The sequence below is a fragment of the Panicum hallii genome, chromosome 2 (assembly GCF_002211085.1).
Source record: "Panicum hallii strain FIL2 chromosome 2, PHallii_v3.1, whole genome shotgun sequence".
Taxonomy (NCBI): Eukaryota; Viridiplantae; Streptophyta; class Magnoliopsida; order Poales; family Poaceae; genus Panicum; species Panicum hallii.
The window spans coordinates 38,927,354-38,941,457 of NC_038043.1; the positions used below are offsets into that span (position 1 = coordinate 38,927,354).

The 14,104-nt window shown below is 50.0% G+C and overlaps 3 protein-coding genes across 3 annotated transcripts; 1 reads left to right on the forward strand and 2 right to left on the reverse strand.

Annotated features, from left to right (window-relative positions):
* Positions 1 to 2,177: 2,177 nt before the first annotated feature.
* On the reverse strand, positions 2,178 to 4,022 carry LOC112882119 (taxadiene 5-alpha hydroxylase-like). Its single transcript, XM_025947110.1, has 2 exons — positions 3,007 to 4,022; positions 2,178 to 2,876 (listed from the first exon to the last, which is right to left on the reverse strand). Exons 1-2 carry the CDS (start codon positions 3,947 to 3,949, stop codon positions 2,371 to 2,373), a joined length of 1,449 nt encoding a protein of 482 aa, XP_025802895.1. The 5' UTR covers positions 3,950 to 4,022; the 3' UTR covers positions 2,178 to 2,370.
* A 4,924-nt stretch (positions 4,023 to 8,946) lies between these two features.
* On the forward strand, positions 8,947 to 11,184 carry LOC112883493 (protein FATTY ACID EXPORT 5-like). The gene is made up of 3 exons (XM_025948798.1): positions 8,947 to 9,235; positions 9,937 to 10,024; positions 10,853 to 11,184. The coding sequence occupies exons 1-3, from the start codon at positions 9,028 to 9,030 to the stop codon at positions 10,929 to 10,931; spliced, it is 375 nt and encodes a 124-aa protein (XP_025804583.1). The 5' UTR covers positions 8,947 to 9,027; the 3' UTR covers positions 10,932 to 11,184.
* Positions 11,185 to 11,280: 96 nt separating this feature from the next.
* On the reverse strand, positions 11,281 to 12,396 carry LOC112883492 (beta-amyrin 28-monooxygenase-like). The gene is given in 2 exon segments (XM_025948797.1): positions 11,281 to 11,694; positions 11,697 to 12,396. Coding segments are annotated over 2 exon segments (525 nt in total). The 5' UTR covers positions 11,812 to 12,396; the 3' UTR covers positions 11,281 to 11,284.
* Between the last annotated feature and the right edge of the window lie 1,708 nt (positions 12,397 to 14,104).

Sequence of the window (14,104 nt, forward strand, 5' to 3'; positions counted from 1 at the left end):
ATAGTCGTAGAACTTTTTCTCTTTTATATTGGCAATTTGGTATGATTACATTGTTAAATAATGTAAGCCGATTGATGAAGTTAATCGAGAAGAACACTATATGATTGCATTTCATCTGTTTTACCTGGACCTGAATTCCATAGCCCACAAAACATGACAGAAAACCATAACAGGTACGCTAGAAGAGTTTCTATGTGTCCTACCAGGCTAGCTAGCACCAAGGATGATACAACTGCGCATCCCCATAACAAACAGCTTTGTTATTTTGTGATGATCAACCAGTAGACAAAGTTTCCAGCAAGTAGGACCATCCAGAGTCCAGATAGACCAAATCTAAACCATGCTAGTGATAGGACAACAGGGATAGATCTCAGGAATAACTTTAATTCATGCAATTGGGACATACGAGCTAAATTGATTCAGCAATATTCCACCACAAGGCAAAAACGTTGCAAAATGTTTGAGAAACCTACCGCCATTTCTAGATCAACCTTCAAAGCCTGCTCCTTAACCATTTTCTCTGCGACCAAACAAAAATTCCAAGGGAAATCAGCAATAACTCACGAATGGAAACAGCCCGCCTCAAACCAAACCGAAGGCAAAAATGAAACCAAAACCTGCTGTGATCTTAAGATTGGCAAAGCTCCCGTACGAACTGCCTCCAGCATCCGAGGAGGGCTTGGGGTTTGCGGCCTTCATGGCCATCAAGGTGGATCCAGCGAGGGATCGGAACCCCTCGAGGCTCCTAAGTGTCGAGAGCTTCTGCATCCTGCCCACGAAACCCTAGGTTTCGCCGGAGACGACCGTGGACATGGGTGCACAAAATGCTTGCACTACGGTTCCGGCGCTCGATTTCACACAGCAGGAAGGGAAGAGAAGAAGAAGGGGCGCGCGTACCTACCGGATGCTCGTCGCCGGCGAAGGGCACGACGGGTAAAGGGCGGTGCCTCTCGCGCAGCGTCGCCGCCATGAAATGAACGCCACGAGAGAAGGAGGCACGGGAGGTGAACGATTCGAAACTGGAAGAGAAAGGAGACGAGGGTTGAAACTTGGAAATGCAACCGCCTATCTTTCCTCGGAATTGGAGGGAAACCAAGCCACCGGGACAGAGGAGGGGCCGGGGCTCCCGCGCGTGCGTAGCGGACACGCGCCAGTAAGTCGGACGTCCCAGATCGCTTTTTCAATTTTTATTTTTTATTTTTGTCTCTCTCCAGCGAACATTGTGGCCCAGCCATAAGAGCGAGAGGAAGTTGGCCCACACTATTTAGGGGCCGTTCGGATCCAAAGGATTTTATAATCCAGGATTAAAAAGGATCAAAATTTGAACCAAGCAAACTAGACTGTGCTGTAGGATTCTAGAATCCCCACCCATAATCCACAATCTTCTTTTCCCTAGCTTTTTTAGGATTCTTGGATGACAAATTATAATTTTGTCACCTGCCCGCCTCCAACTCTTAGAGAGGTGAATAGGCCAAGGGCACTGTAGTCATTTTTCCTTTGAAACACTACCTACTGTCCAGATTATAATCCTACCGAGAATCCAAACAAACCAGCTTTTTATTATTTTGAATCCGGATTGTTGTCACCACTACCTCTTTCTAGATTCTCATATATGTCATCCAGATACACCTTTAGTCTATATATATATACCCAGGGTACGTGATACTTATTCCGTACCTAGGGTGTAGAATAGAGGTATGTCGTGTGTAGCTACTCCTCCCTGCGGAGCCGTATGGATTTTGCTTTCACTTGTTTCCGGCTCCGGCAGCAGGACCGATCCGTTAATTAATGAGCAGCCATTCGGCGGCATCTCTCTCTCCGTCCGCAAGAGGCCATTATTCGGCGGCGCGGCACCTCTGGCTACTCGCGGCCAGTTCTTCCTCATGAGTCTCTCTCCATCTTTGCCTCTCTATAATTAATCGATCTACCCCCACACGCTACTCGCGGCTACAACTATTCAGAGCGGGCTTCTCTTGAGCCTTGAATCGCACTGCCAGACGACGGCTAGCTGCAGATCCGAGGTTCGCAAGATTTTCGGCCGCCGCCTGGCGCGCAGTTCGACGACCTACCTGGTACCCGTGACACGTTCGGCGGCCAACGCCGAGCTCGCTGGCAAGATGGCCATGTTAATCATATCGTATATTTATAATTCTACTTGTGCTCATACAGCTTACGAGTATCCGAACGGCACGCCAACATTTGTCCTGACAAATTTAGTAGCTGTATACATGTATTCCTCCCTGTATATTAAATTCGTTTCCATGATTTTGCGTGTCCCGGTGGTGTGCAAAACCCAGATGTACATCTCTCTTGAAAGATATACGTTCCTGAAATCATGGCGGTCGATCGATCGTATAATGTACATGATCATCATGGCGATGCCGCCTTGTGCTCAGCAAGCTCTATCGGCAGGCCGTGCAGCGGCGACGGCGCGGGGTCCCTGACGAAGGTGTTCTCCTTGCAGCAGAGCTTCCACCTGAAGCGCCTCAGCAGGTAATGCAGCGCCACCAGCGTCTCGATCCTGGCGAACTCCATGCCGACGCAGATCCTCGGGCCGGCACCGAAGGCGACGAACGAGCACGGCGGCGCCACTGACGCCGACTGGGTCTCGAACCGGGACGGGTTGAACTTGTCCGGCTCGGGGTAGATGCTCCCGTCCATGTGCGTCGCGGCCGCCGTCCAGAACACCTGCCACCCTTTGGGGATGACGTAGCCGTCGAACTCGATGTCTTTGGTCGCTCGCCTGAAGCTGCCGAAGACCGGGGGCACCATGCGGAGCATCTCCTGCGCGGCGCGCCACGTGAGCTTCATCTTCGCCAGGTCCTCCCAGGTCAGGGCCTCGCCGTCGCCCTTGCTCCTGACGATCTCGTCGTGCTCTGCACAGCGAATAATGGTCGAGTAAGGGATGGGCATGCATGGCCATGGCGTGCGTGCGTGGTCAAACGTTCTAGTCAAGGCATGGTGGTGAGGTGATCGATGCCCGCGTTCACCGATCGGGATTGTTACCGTGGACCATGGCGGCGAGCGTGTCAGGATCGTCGGCGAGCTGGCGGATCAAAAAGGTGAGAAGGATGGAGGACGTGTCGTGGCCGGCGATGAGGGAGACCATGGCGGTGTCCACGATCTCCTCCTCGCTCAGCAGCGGCGCGCCGCTGTCGTCGGTCAAGCTGAGGAGGCACGCGATGAGGTCGCTGCTCCGGGAGGCCTCGCCCCGCTCCAGCTTGGCCTTGGTCTCCCGCGTGATCCCGGCGATCACCCGGCGAGCACTGGCGCTCGCCTTCAGGCTCCGGCGGAACGCCGTGAACGGCAGGTCCACGGGGACGGCCCAGGTGCCATCCATGACGTGCTTGAAGTCGCCGGCGAGGGCGTCCCGGACGGCGCCTCGCTCGAGGCCGAAGAGCAGCAGGGAGATGATGTCGAACGTGAGCCTCTTCATCAGCGGCATGACCGTGACGGTGGCCCGGCCGGCCCAGCTCTCGTCGAGGTGGCGCCGCACCTCGGCGTCGATCCTGCCCACGTACAGCCGCAGCATGTCTGGCCTGAGGAACTCGGCCAGCGCGCCGCGGATGCGCTTGTGGTCGGCGCCCATGAGCTCGAGGATGTTCCGCTCCCCCAGGATCCGCTGCACGGACCGGGGCTGCTGCGACGCCAGCGCGGTGCTGAAGAAGACGAACTTGTTGGCCGCGGGCCCCGTGAGGAGCACCGTCGGCGCGCCGAAGAGCGACAGCTTGGACACGGGGCCGTACCGGTCGACGCGGTCCTGGATCCACCGCTCGGCGGTGTTGGCGCGCATGGCGCGGAGGAGGCCGAGGCTCTGGCCGATCACCGGCAGGCCGAGCGAGCCCGGGGGCAGCTTGCCCCGCTGCGATGGCTTCCTGGCCCTCGTCACGAGGAGGAAGAGAACGGAAAAGGCGACGGCGACGAGCGCTAGGACAAGGGAGAGATCCATTGTCGGAGAACTCAGAACTAGCTAGCTAGCTAGCGTCTGGTAACTGAGGATGAGGAGTGGCGTCGCAGGTGACCCGTATATATACTGCCAACACTGGAAGAAAAGTCGAAGGTGTGTTTGCTCGTTTCTACGTTTCTTACTCCGATTATTCGGGGGTGGAACAGCAACCTGGGCTGACATACCTGGTGAAACCCACGCGGGCAGGTGGAAGAGCTAGCGACGCGCCGTGCGCAGCTTGTCAGCACACGTGACTTTGGTTTCCTCTTGGCGGCAGCGTGTCAAACATGAACTCTGATCATTTTTTCCACCACGTGTAAGACCAACTCCAGCAGGATTACCCATCTCTTAACCCAAATTAGAGGAAAATCGCGTGGGACCCACCATTATCGGTACTGGGCCAAAGCCCTGTTCCCAGCGGTGTCTCGCTTCCGCCTCCCCATCCGGCTAGCGGCGCTGGCGGCGGTTACTTCCCACGCGCGGGCGGAACAAGAAGGCGGTCGGAAGAAGGGGTGCGCGCGGGCGGAAGAAGTTTCCCAGCCTCATCTGGACGCCCCGACAGCCGAATCTCCAGCTCTTCCCCTTCTTCGTTCTTCTCACGCCGAAGGTATATCTCGGTGCCCTCCATGCCCCTTTTTTTTATTTTTATGGGCTGCTGTCTCGATGCTCTACGTTGTGATCTCCGTGTGTATGGACTGCAGTCTTGCTGTTCTTTCTTGCAATACTTGGTACGTGCTCGTTCTGCCTAAGAGGGAAAACCTTTAGGTTTACGATGGCATGGCTTCGAAAGCTTCGGCGTGAACGCAGGGTAGGGGCTTCCAGAGCGTACAACGATGTATTATTGGCGACCACCATTGCTTGTATCAGCACAGAGGAAGAAGAGAACAAACCTAACCCGTGTCGAGGTTCAATTGTAGGATGCCGGACCATTGCACGAGATAGATACAATGGGTATTGCCGTTTGATGGAGGACTATTTTGTTTCCAACTCTGTCTATGGTGAAAACTTGTTTCGCCGTCGGTTAGTGTCCAACTATTTGCCCAAATTGTGTACCTTCTCTTCGTCCTTATCTTATTATGGTTTCATTGTCTTCACAGGTTCCGAATGGCAAAGAATATGTTTGAAGATATTAAGGACGCTTGTGAGCAAGCAAACCCATACTTTAAATGGAGACAAATGCTGCAGGAGTTTGGGGCTTGGCTCCAGTGCAGAAGGTAACTGCTGCTTTGCGCATGCTTGCATATGGAGGTCCAGCTGATAGCCTAGATGAGTACCTTCGGATGGGAGAAAGCACCATAATTGAGAGTGTCAACCAGTTTACACAGACCATTGTTGAGCTATACGGTCCTAGGTACTTAAGGCAGCCAACAAGAGCTGAAATACAAACGTTGTTGCAAGTTGCTGAAGCACGTGGATTTCCAGGGATGTTGGGTTCCATTGATTGTATACATTGGGAATGGGAGAGTTGCCCTACCGCTTGGCATGGTCAATATAGAGGTCACTTTAAAAAACCTACTCTTATTCTTGAGGCAGTTGGTAGCTATGATACATGGATATGGCATGCTTTCTTTGGACTTCCGGGATCATTGAACGACATCAATGTGCTGCATCGTTCACCAGTGTTTGACAATCTTGCAGCGGGTAATACTCCAGAGGTTCAATTCAATGTAAACGGTAGGGAGTATAACATGGGCTACTATCTGGCAGATGGTATATATCCCCCATGGGCTACTTTGATCAGTGGTATTCAACAGCCTGGAACTAACATGGGCTACTATCTAGCAGACGGTGGCCCGGCCGGCTAAGGCTGGTGCCAATGGGGGGTGGTACCGCCCCCCTATCGGCCCGGCGCAGGCGGGAGGCGGGCGGGAGGCGGTCGAGTGGGAGAGAGAGGGCAGGATGGATCCCGCTGGGCGGGAGCGAGCGCTATCGCCCCGCTCTCGCCCGCGTTGGCAGGCGCGCGCAGGGCGGGAGGCGGGCGGGAGCGAGGCGGCGCGCTGGCGTCGGCGTGCGCGGGCGAGAGGGGTCGGGCGGGAGTGACGTGGCGCGTTTCTATTGGTCCACGCGGACTATCCGTTGAACTAACCATTATTTGACCGTTTGAACTCCAAAAAATTTGAAAAAAATTGCAAAAAATCCCAAATTTCATCCCTAACCCCCCTATAAATACCCCACCCGGGTTCACTCCTTCCCCACCCTATTTGAGCTCATTTCTTCCATCCACACTTCAATTTCACTCTTCTCGATGCCATGTCTTCATCTACCACGAATTCGAGTGAAGGAATGGAGACTGAAATGATCGATGTGTTCCAAGCGGAGTGTGAGGAGGCAATGCTCAATCTTGAAAAGGAGTCAAGCAGAAGGCGACGTCGTCGACGCTACATCAGGCGTGATCGTGAGGGTGCCCATGATCGGCTGTTCCAAGACTACTTCGCCGACAACTGCGTTTATCCTCCGAATTACTTTCGGCGAAGGTACCGAATGAGGCGTCAACTTTTTCTACATATTATGCGTAGATTAGGTGAATACTCTCCATATTTCACCCAAAGAGAAGATGCTTGCAACCGTCGTGGTCTCTCTCCGCTACAAAAGTGTATCGCGGCCTTACGCTTGTTAGCTTATGGAGGCGCTGCGGATTCGATAGATGAGTACCTAAAGCTAGCTAGATCAACTGTATTAGATTGTCTAGAGAAATTCTATGAAGGCATCATTCACTGTTACGGGGATGAGTTTTGCCATCGACCAAATATCGTGGATACTCAGCGTCTACTAGCGAAAGCCGAGGAGCGTGGCTTTCCGGGCATGCTAGGGAGCATCGATTGCATGCATTGGCAGTGGAGAAACTACCCGGTGGCACATGCGGGGCAATTCAAAGGGGGGACATAAAACATCCCACCATTATCTTAGAAGCCGTTGCATCGTATGATCGTTGGATCTGGCATGCCTTTTTTGGAGTGGCCGGGTCCAACAACGACATCAATGTACTCAATCATTCGCCGTTATTCACTGATGTGCTTAGAGGAGAAGCACCCGCAGTGAACTTTACGGTTAATGGACATGAGTACAATAGGGGTTACTACCTTGCCGACGGCATCTACCCCTCTTGGCTGGTGTTTATGAAGGGTATTACTCTTCCGCAGTGTGAGAAGCATCAGGTATTCACAAATACTCAAGCAGCTTGGCGCAAAGATGTCGAGTGTTCGTTTGGACTGCTTAAGTCTAGGTTCAACATTATAGCAGTTCCCGGACGCTCTTACTTACAGCGTACTCTTGGGCTGATCATGCGTGCATATGTCATCCTACACAACATAATCATCGATGACGAGCGTGATACCGATTTGGACGAGATCTATGAGACAGTTGCATCCAATGTGGGTCCGGCGATCCACAACGATGCACCACCAAGCCTAGCTGCCAGAATTCAGATGGTCACCGAGATGAGGGACTCACCGATGTATGCACAGCTTTAGCAGGATTTGGTTGAGCATGTGTGGGCACATAGTCATCCTTAGATTTATGTAATTTTTTTATTTATTATGTAATTTTTTATTTATTATGTAAGCGGTAACTTTTTTAAGTCGAATAAAATTTATTTCTTGAATTCTTTTGCGTATTCGAACAAAGGAGGTTGAAATAATTAAATCTAAAAAGAAAAGCTGACGTGGAGGAGAGAGAAGTGAGAGTTGGCACTATAGTCTGTGCATTGGAGGGGTGGGGTGAGGGTAGAGTGAGAGTGGGGGTGAGAGCTGATGTGGCGGGAGATATCTTCCCCCACCACTGGACTCAGCCTAAGGCTGGTGCCAATGGGGGGCGGTACCGCCCCCTATCGGCGCGGCTCGGGCGGGAGCGAGGTGGGAGGCAGGCGGGAGGGAGAGAGAAGGCGGGGTCGATCCCGCCGGGGGGGGGGGGGGGGGGGAGCAGGCGCTATCGCCCTGCTCTCGCTCGCGTTGGCAGGCGCGCGGGGGCGGGAGGCGGGCGGGAGCGAGGCGGCGCTCTGGCGTTGGGCGAGAGGGGTGGGGCGGGAGTGACGTGGCGTGTTTCTATTGGTCCACGCGGAGGTTGAAATAATTAAATCTGGAAAAGAAAAACTGACGTGGAGGAGAGAGAAGTGAGAGCTGGTATTATAGCGTGTGCATTGGAGTGGTGGGGTGAGAGTAGGGTGAGAGTGAAGGTGAGACCTGACGTGATAGGAAGATATCTCGCCCCACCGCTGGACTCAGCCTAAGCGTGTCAAGGCCTGGCGGCGGCGTCGGTACTTGTTCCGTTGGCGCCGGGGAACCACCCCCGTCGGGAATTCTGCAGGGCGTCTAGATGGCTGTTGACTGGGCAGATCACGGAGGCCCAAGGCGCAGAGCCAGCCCAAGTTACCTCACCAAGCGAGGCCCTCTCCACCTCACTGCCATGAGCCCATGGGCCAGTCCACTCAGCTCAGCAGCGGAAGCGGCGGGGGGCAGCAGGTAGCCCAGCCGAAATATCATGAGTCCCTCGAACCATCGCACACGCAGGTGGAATATTTTGTTCCATCAAAAAAAAATATTCCGCACTAAAAAATATTCAAAAGAATCATCCAAATATGATCTTATTTGAAACATTTCATCACAGCGAATACAATGGTGTAGTCAGATTTTAATTTAAATATACAATTTTGAAAAATATAATCATATGACACTTTAACCACGAGTCACACGCGTGACTCGTAATAACACCCCGCAGCCCAGCGCCTAGCACTCAGCAAGTCAGCAGCCTAGCACACCCTGTTTTGTTCCTTGAAACTAAACTTCAGTCCTGTTACATTAAATATTTAGACATCAATTAGGAGTATTAAATATAACCTAATTATAAAATTTATTGTATAAATGGAGCCTAATTCGCGATACGAATTTATTAAACCTAACTAATCAATAATTTGATAATGTTGTGCTACGGTAAACTAAGTTAGAATTAATAAATTCATCTCAAAAATTAATCTTTGTTTAATTAAGTTTTTTATCCAAATGTCCGAAACAACCAACCGCGGAGAGGAGACTCGGGAGCACGAGGGGATCCCGAGCACGAGAGGCGAAGGAGAGGGCGGCGTCAGCATGGAGGACTTCTACGTCACGATCCCCTACGGCCTGGTGGTCCTCGCCGGTGGCGTCGCCGGCTACCTCAAGCGCGGGAGCGCCGCCTCGCTGGCCGCGGGGGTAGGATTCGGCGCGGCGCTGCTCCTCGCCGGCGCGCTCAGCGCCTGGGCCTTCGCGCACGGCGGGGGTGGCGCCGGCGCTGTCTTCGGCACCGTCCTCCAGATCGGTCCGTTGCTTGCTGCTGCCGCTTCCGCCGCTCTCCTTCCTCCCCTCCTCTCTTGCTTTGTTTGCTTGCCTTCTCCGCCGTCCTGTTCTGTTCTTAGTAGTGCTTGTGAATCGTAATTGTTTGGTTGGTTGGTGGTGCAAAAAGGAGTGGGTACGGGTTGATGCTTTATGCTGTGATACACTGGAGTATGGAATTTTTTGCGAGGATCCTAGCTTACACGTAGATTGTAGTGATTTGGACTCTGTATGAGGAAATCTTCTGCTGCAGTGATGTTAGGTTGGGGGCTAAATGCAGATGATGGGATGTCGACAATTCATTATCCTCCCGAACGCACCAGTTTTTTAGCTCCTAAACTAATTGATTGTCTAGATACAGGTAGCGGTGGAGTTTGAAGTGCTAATCTCCAAATGCAAGCATGCTACTATCATCCCCATTTTCACTGAATTAAACACTCCTGCGAATTTGATTGACCACTCCGATAACGTGTTATGCTAGTTCCATATCGTTGCTTTGCTAGTCTATGCTCTAAGCTGATTGCTTGTGTTTAAAGAGAAGTTCTGTCCATTTCCATGTTCTTGACACTAACATTAATCTGAGGGACTGCTCTTTAGGGATTTCCTATATGGAGGCTTCTACGCTGTCTCAGACTCAGTATTCATCAGACTCAGTATTCATCTTATAACCTTGTTTTTTTTGAACAGTTTGTGCTGTGGTATTAACTGTTGTCATGGGAGTAAGATATGTCAAAACAAGAAAGATAATGCCCGCTGGAATTATTGCTGCTATCAGGTTTGTTCAAATCTCTCTCGTGTATGGGCATGAGCTTGTTGCGCCAAGTTCTTTTATATGTATTCTAATTTCTATATGGTACATGATTTGGGCCACATGTTAGCTCAATAAGTAAATTTTGTTTGTCTATGTGGTGCACAAATATGTTCGGTTTGTTGAAGCCAAACTAATGTAACCCAATACATAATAAGCTAATCCTCAGTAAAAAAAATGATGGCTTCTTCTGCAGTTTTCTGCTGGTGTTTAATTGAGACTTGAGTGCATTGCAACCTGGTGCTTCACATGGATATATGAATACACTCTCTTTTACAAAAAAGGTGTCACCGCTCTTTTGACATCAGTGCAATCCATTTTAGTTTCATTGTTTATATAATTCTTTTTTAAGGTCAGACTATATACTGATTGTCTGAACCTACTGAAAAACACTCGCCATTGCACCGTTTGTAGAAAATTCCAGTTTATACTGCTTTCACAGCTACAATGACTATGGCTTGGAAGTTGCTACATACTATTCAGCTTTACATTGATATGTCTCTATCTGTGACTTGGGAAACTCCTTTTTCAGTTTTCAGTTGTCTTTTAAAGCATAATAGAGTAGCACCAACCATGCAAACAGTCCCCATCTGCTCTAAACAATATGAGTTATTTAGTTCCTGAATTTCAACTCTTTAAAAGATTTACCTGCTGTACATGAAGTGCTGAACAAGGTTGCAAAAATTTGACTACGCATTCCTGTCATGTTATCCTTACACTTTAGTTTTCAGTTGTCCTAGCCTTCTGTCTTGACAGTTGACGGCACTATGCTGCTCATCTTTTATTCATTTGCAGTGCAATCGTGTTGATATTTTACGTGTACAAGGTATCAACTGGTGGTAACAAGGTTTACATCCCGGTGAGTGCCGAGTGAGTCAGCTGGAGACGGGGTCTTCAAGTGTGGTGTACATGCTGTTTCAGTGGGCAATTAACCGTGAAGACAACAAAATCATCTCTATTGTCATGATGCGCCCATCAATTGTATTCTAGTGAGGCAAACACTGCCCCAGAAAAAGATTATCTCAGCTGTCATGATGTGCCCATCAATTGTACTCTAGTGAGGCCAACACTGTATTACACACTATCATTCACTAGTTCACTAATATTAAACATTGTCCTTTGCTGCATGCGGTGTGGTGCCTTATGTTCCTACCGTGGGACCAAATTAAGATACGTTTCCATGTGGGGCATTGTTGTGCAATTTTTCGCTGCCGATTTTCGGCCTGATCAGGGAGAGGTCTTGTTCTCGAGCTGGATGGGTAGGCCGTGCAGCGGCGACGGCATGGTGTCTCTGGCGAAGGTGTCTTCCTTGCAGCGCAGCTTCCATCGGAACCGCCTGACCAGGTGGTGCATCGTCTCCAGCGTCTCGATCCTGGCGAACTCCATGCCGACGCAGATCCTCGGGCCGCCGCCGAACGCCACGAACGAGCATGGTGGAGCCGTCGCCGTTGACTGGTCCTTGAACCTGGACGGGTCGAATTTGGCCGGCTCGTGGAAGATGGCCGCGTCCATGTGCGTGACGCTCGCCGCCCAGAACACTTGCCATCCTTTGGGGATGAGGTAGCCGTCGAACTCGACGTCCTCCAGGGCTCGTCGGAAGCTGCCGAAGATGGGAGGCACCAAGCGGAGGGTCTCCGCACGACGCGCCACGTGAACTTCATCCTCGCTAGATCATCCCATGTCAGGGCCTTGCTGTCGCCCTTGTTCTTTGCGATCTCGTCGTGCTCTGCGCTGTTGACGAGGACATCACTCATTTAGATATACACAATAATCCTCCAATGAGCATTCAAGTTCCAATTACGAGAGCTCGCGCGCGACAATTGAATTAAGAGGTGAGCTCTTTTCTAAGCACTTCTTTGTTTGGTTTTCGGAATAGATTGCTACCTTATGATTATATTATAATTAGGAACCAAGGAGAGGATCAGAAAATACTCAAGGAAGGGATTGGAGGCGTGGTGGACCAGCAAGGGAGCCCAAGCCGAGGTGGAGGATCAAACCAAGTCAACTTCGGGGCCGTTTCGGAGTCCAGGAGCAGTTTGCGCTAAAACTGGTCTCACGGTCGCATACGGGCTCGGATTTGGGCGTTCTGGTCTTAGGCTCAAATTCATCCGGAGTCGTCAAAGAAAGTTGACGTCCAGAATCTGATTCGGTGTTACGACGCCGTATTTTGGCCTTTGAGCTTTGTATCATGTTGGAACCCATTAGGGTTGCGTCCAGAGGGTTTTGCACAACCCTAGACTCCATAAATCAGTAGCCGCTGCCCAAGATTAGGTTTGGGGTCTTGCTTTAGATTAATCTGTCTTCGAACAGTCGCCGTTCATCGGTTTGTGAAACCCCAACTTCGTGTGCTTAATCGTTCATCTGCAATTTGTCACTTTCAATTGAGAGTTGAGTTCTTTCGAGTTCTTGCTTGTGTTCTTCATTTCGCAGGCAATGATTAGCCTTCTTGGCGAGGTCAACCGGATTGTGACACGGTTGATAACCAGAGGAGTTGTGGTGCTAAGATTGCAGGGTTCGAGTCTGCTGACTTGAAGCCGGATCGGTGTGTCGTGCTCCACCAAAACGAGAGTTATCCTTCACTTGAAGCAAGATCGGGCCCCTAGTTCCCATCAAGTGGTAATCAGAGACTCAGGTATTACAGTTAGGCTTACCCTAGTTTAGTTTATTTCGTTCCTCCCATAGTCCAAGAAAAAACCAAAAACAATACACGTAGTCATAATTTTCCCTTATCCTAGAACCTTGTGCTTAGCCTTTGCACAATTTGGATTCGGAGCCCGCAGTTCTGAGTTTGTGTCCTAGGTTTGAGTCTGGTTGTTGGTTTCTATTGTTCCTATTTCCCTTTTGTTTCATCAATCCGTCCGCTGCCATTCCCCATCCACAATTCCCCGCCACAAATCCACTCAAAATCCTAATCCGGACGTTCTTCACGAAAATAAGCATAACTTTTCGCTCGGAACTCTGTTTGAGCTGAATTTTTTTGCAAGTAAACGACTTAAAGTTGCATCGGAAACTCATCCTGGGTTGCAGGATTGAGCCAAAATTATTTTTTCAAAATTCCATCAAGAAGGTGGTGTTTTCGAGCTGATAAAGTTGATAGAGTTTTCCTACGCACCTTGCTGATTTTTTCCAGTGGATATCTTGGTTCCGTTTGAGCTCAAACTTTTTGTATTTCCTTCCTTTGTGCACCTGATTGAAAAAAATATAGAAGAAAAAAATAGAAAAAAATATATAGTGCACATTGAGAAGAGACCCTTGAAGTAGTGCTGTTTGTGCTGTTTTGCTGGTGCTGAAGTTGTCTTTTCATACTTGGTGCTATCCTTGTGATCTCCCTTACTTCACGTACCCCTTGTTGGGAATTTATATAGGCCAGCAACTAGGACTAGTGCCTTTGAACTTTTATTCAGCATTGCTATCTGTCTCTACATTGTATGCTATTTACATATATATTTTTGGCCTCCCAAGCTCCACATTCGTTTTCTTCAGATCAGTACAACAAAGGACCTTGCAATCTTGGTACCACTTCCTCACAGGTATCATGAACTAGCCACCGGTTGTACCATCCCCTGCTTGCGTTGGTAAGAACTTGGTAAGACGTGTGTGAGGGTGTGATTCCACCAACCAATCCAATTAGCTCAAAGGGCCTTTGTTGATGATTAACCATGTCAGATGACGTGCCTGTTTTATCTAGTCAATTGTACGATCTGAAGGACTTCATGATTGACGAGATGGGAAAGTTAACGAAGGAAATCAGGGATGTCAATGTTACGATTGAGCGTGTGGACAAGTGAGTGTCCACCCACGTGTAGAAAAGCTTGAGTCTGGGCCCGCCAAGACCAAAGAGACCGAAGATGCGGAGACCGATGAGGAGGTTGCCTACGGGTCTGATGGCTTGCCCGATCACAAGCAGACCAGCGAGAAGAAGTTGCGTAGAAGACTTGAAAAAAAATAAAATAGGTATGAGCGGTAACAAAAATCACCACCATCAAGGTAATGATGATCCTTATGCCAAAATTAAATTTACCATACCATCATTTCATGGAAGATATG

Coding starts and splice junctions, on each gene's coding strand:
- LOC112882119 (XM_025947110.1), bottom strand. CDS start 3,949: ATGGATCTCTCCCTTGTCCTAGCGCTCGTCGCCGTCGCCTTTTCCGTT. Junction 2,877..3,006: donor GCTCGCCGCCATGGTCCACG/GTAACAATCCCG, acceptor TTCGCTGTGCAG/AGCACGACGAGATCGTCAGG.
- LOC112883493 (XM_025948798.1), top strand. CDS start 9,028: ATGGAGGACTTCTACGTCACGATCCCCTACGGCCTGGTGGTCCTCGCC. Junction 9,236..9,936: donor CGGCACCGTCCTCCAGATCG/GTCCGTTGCTTG, acceptor TTTTTTGAACAG/TTTGTGCTGTGGTATTAACT. Junction 10,025..10,852: donor GGAATTATTGCTGCTATCAG/GTTTGTTCAAAT, acceptor ATTCATTTGCAG/TGCAATCGTGTTGATATTTT.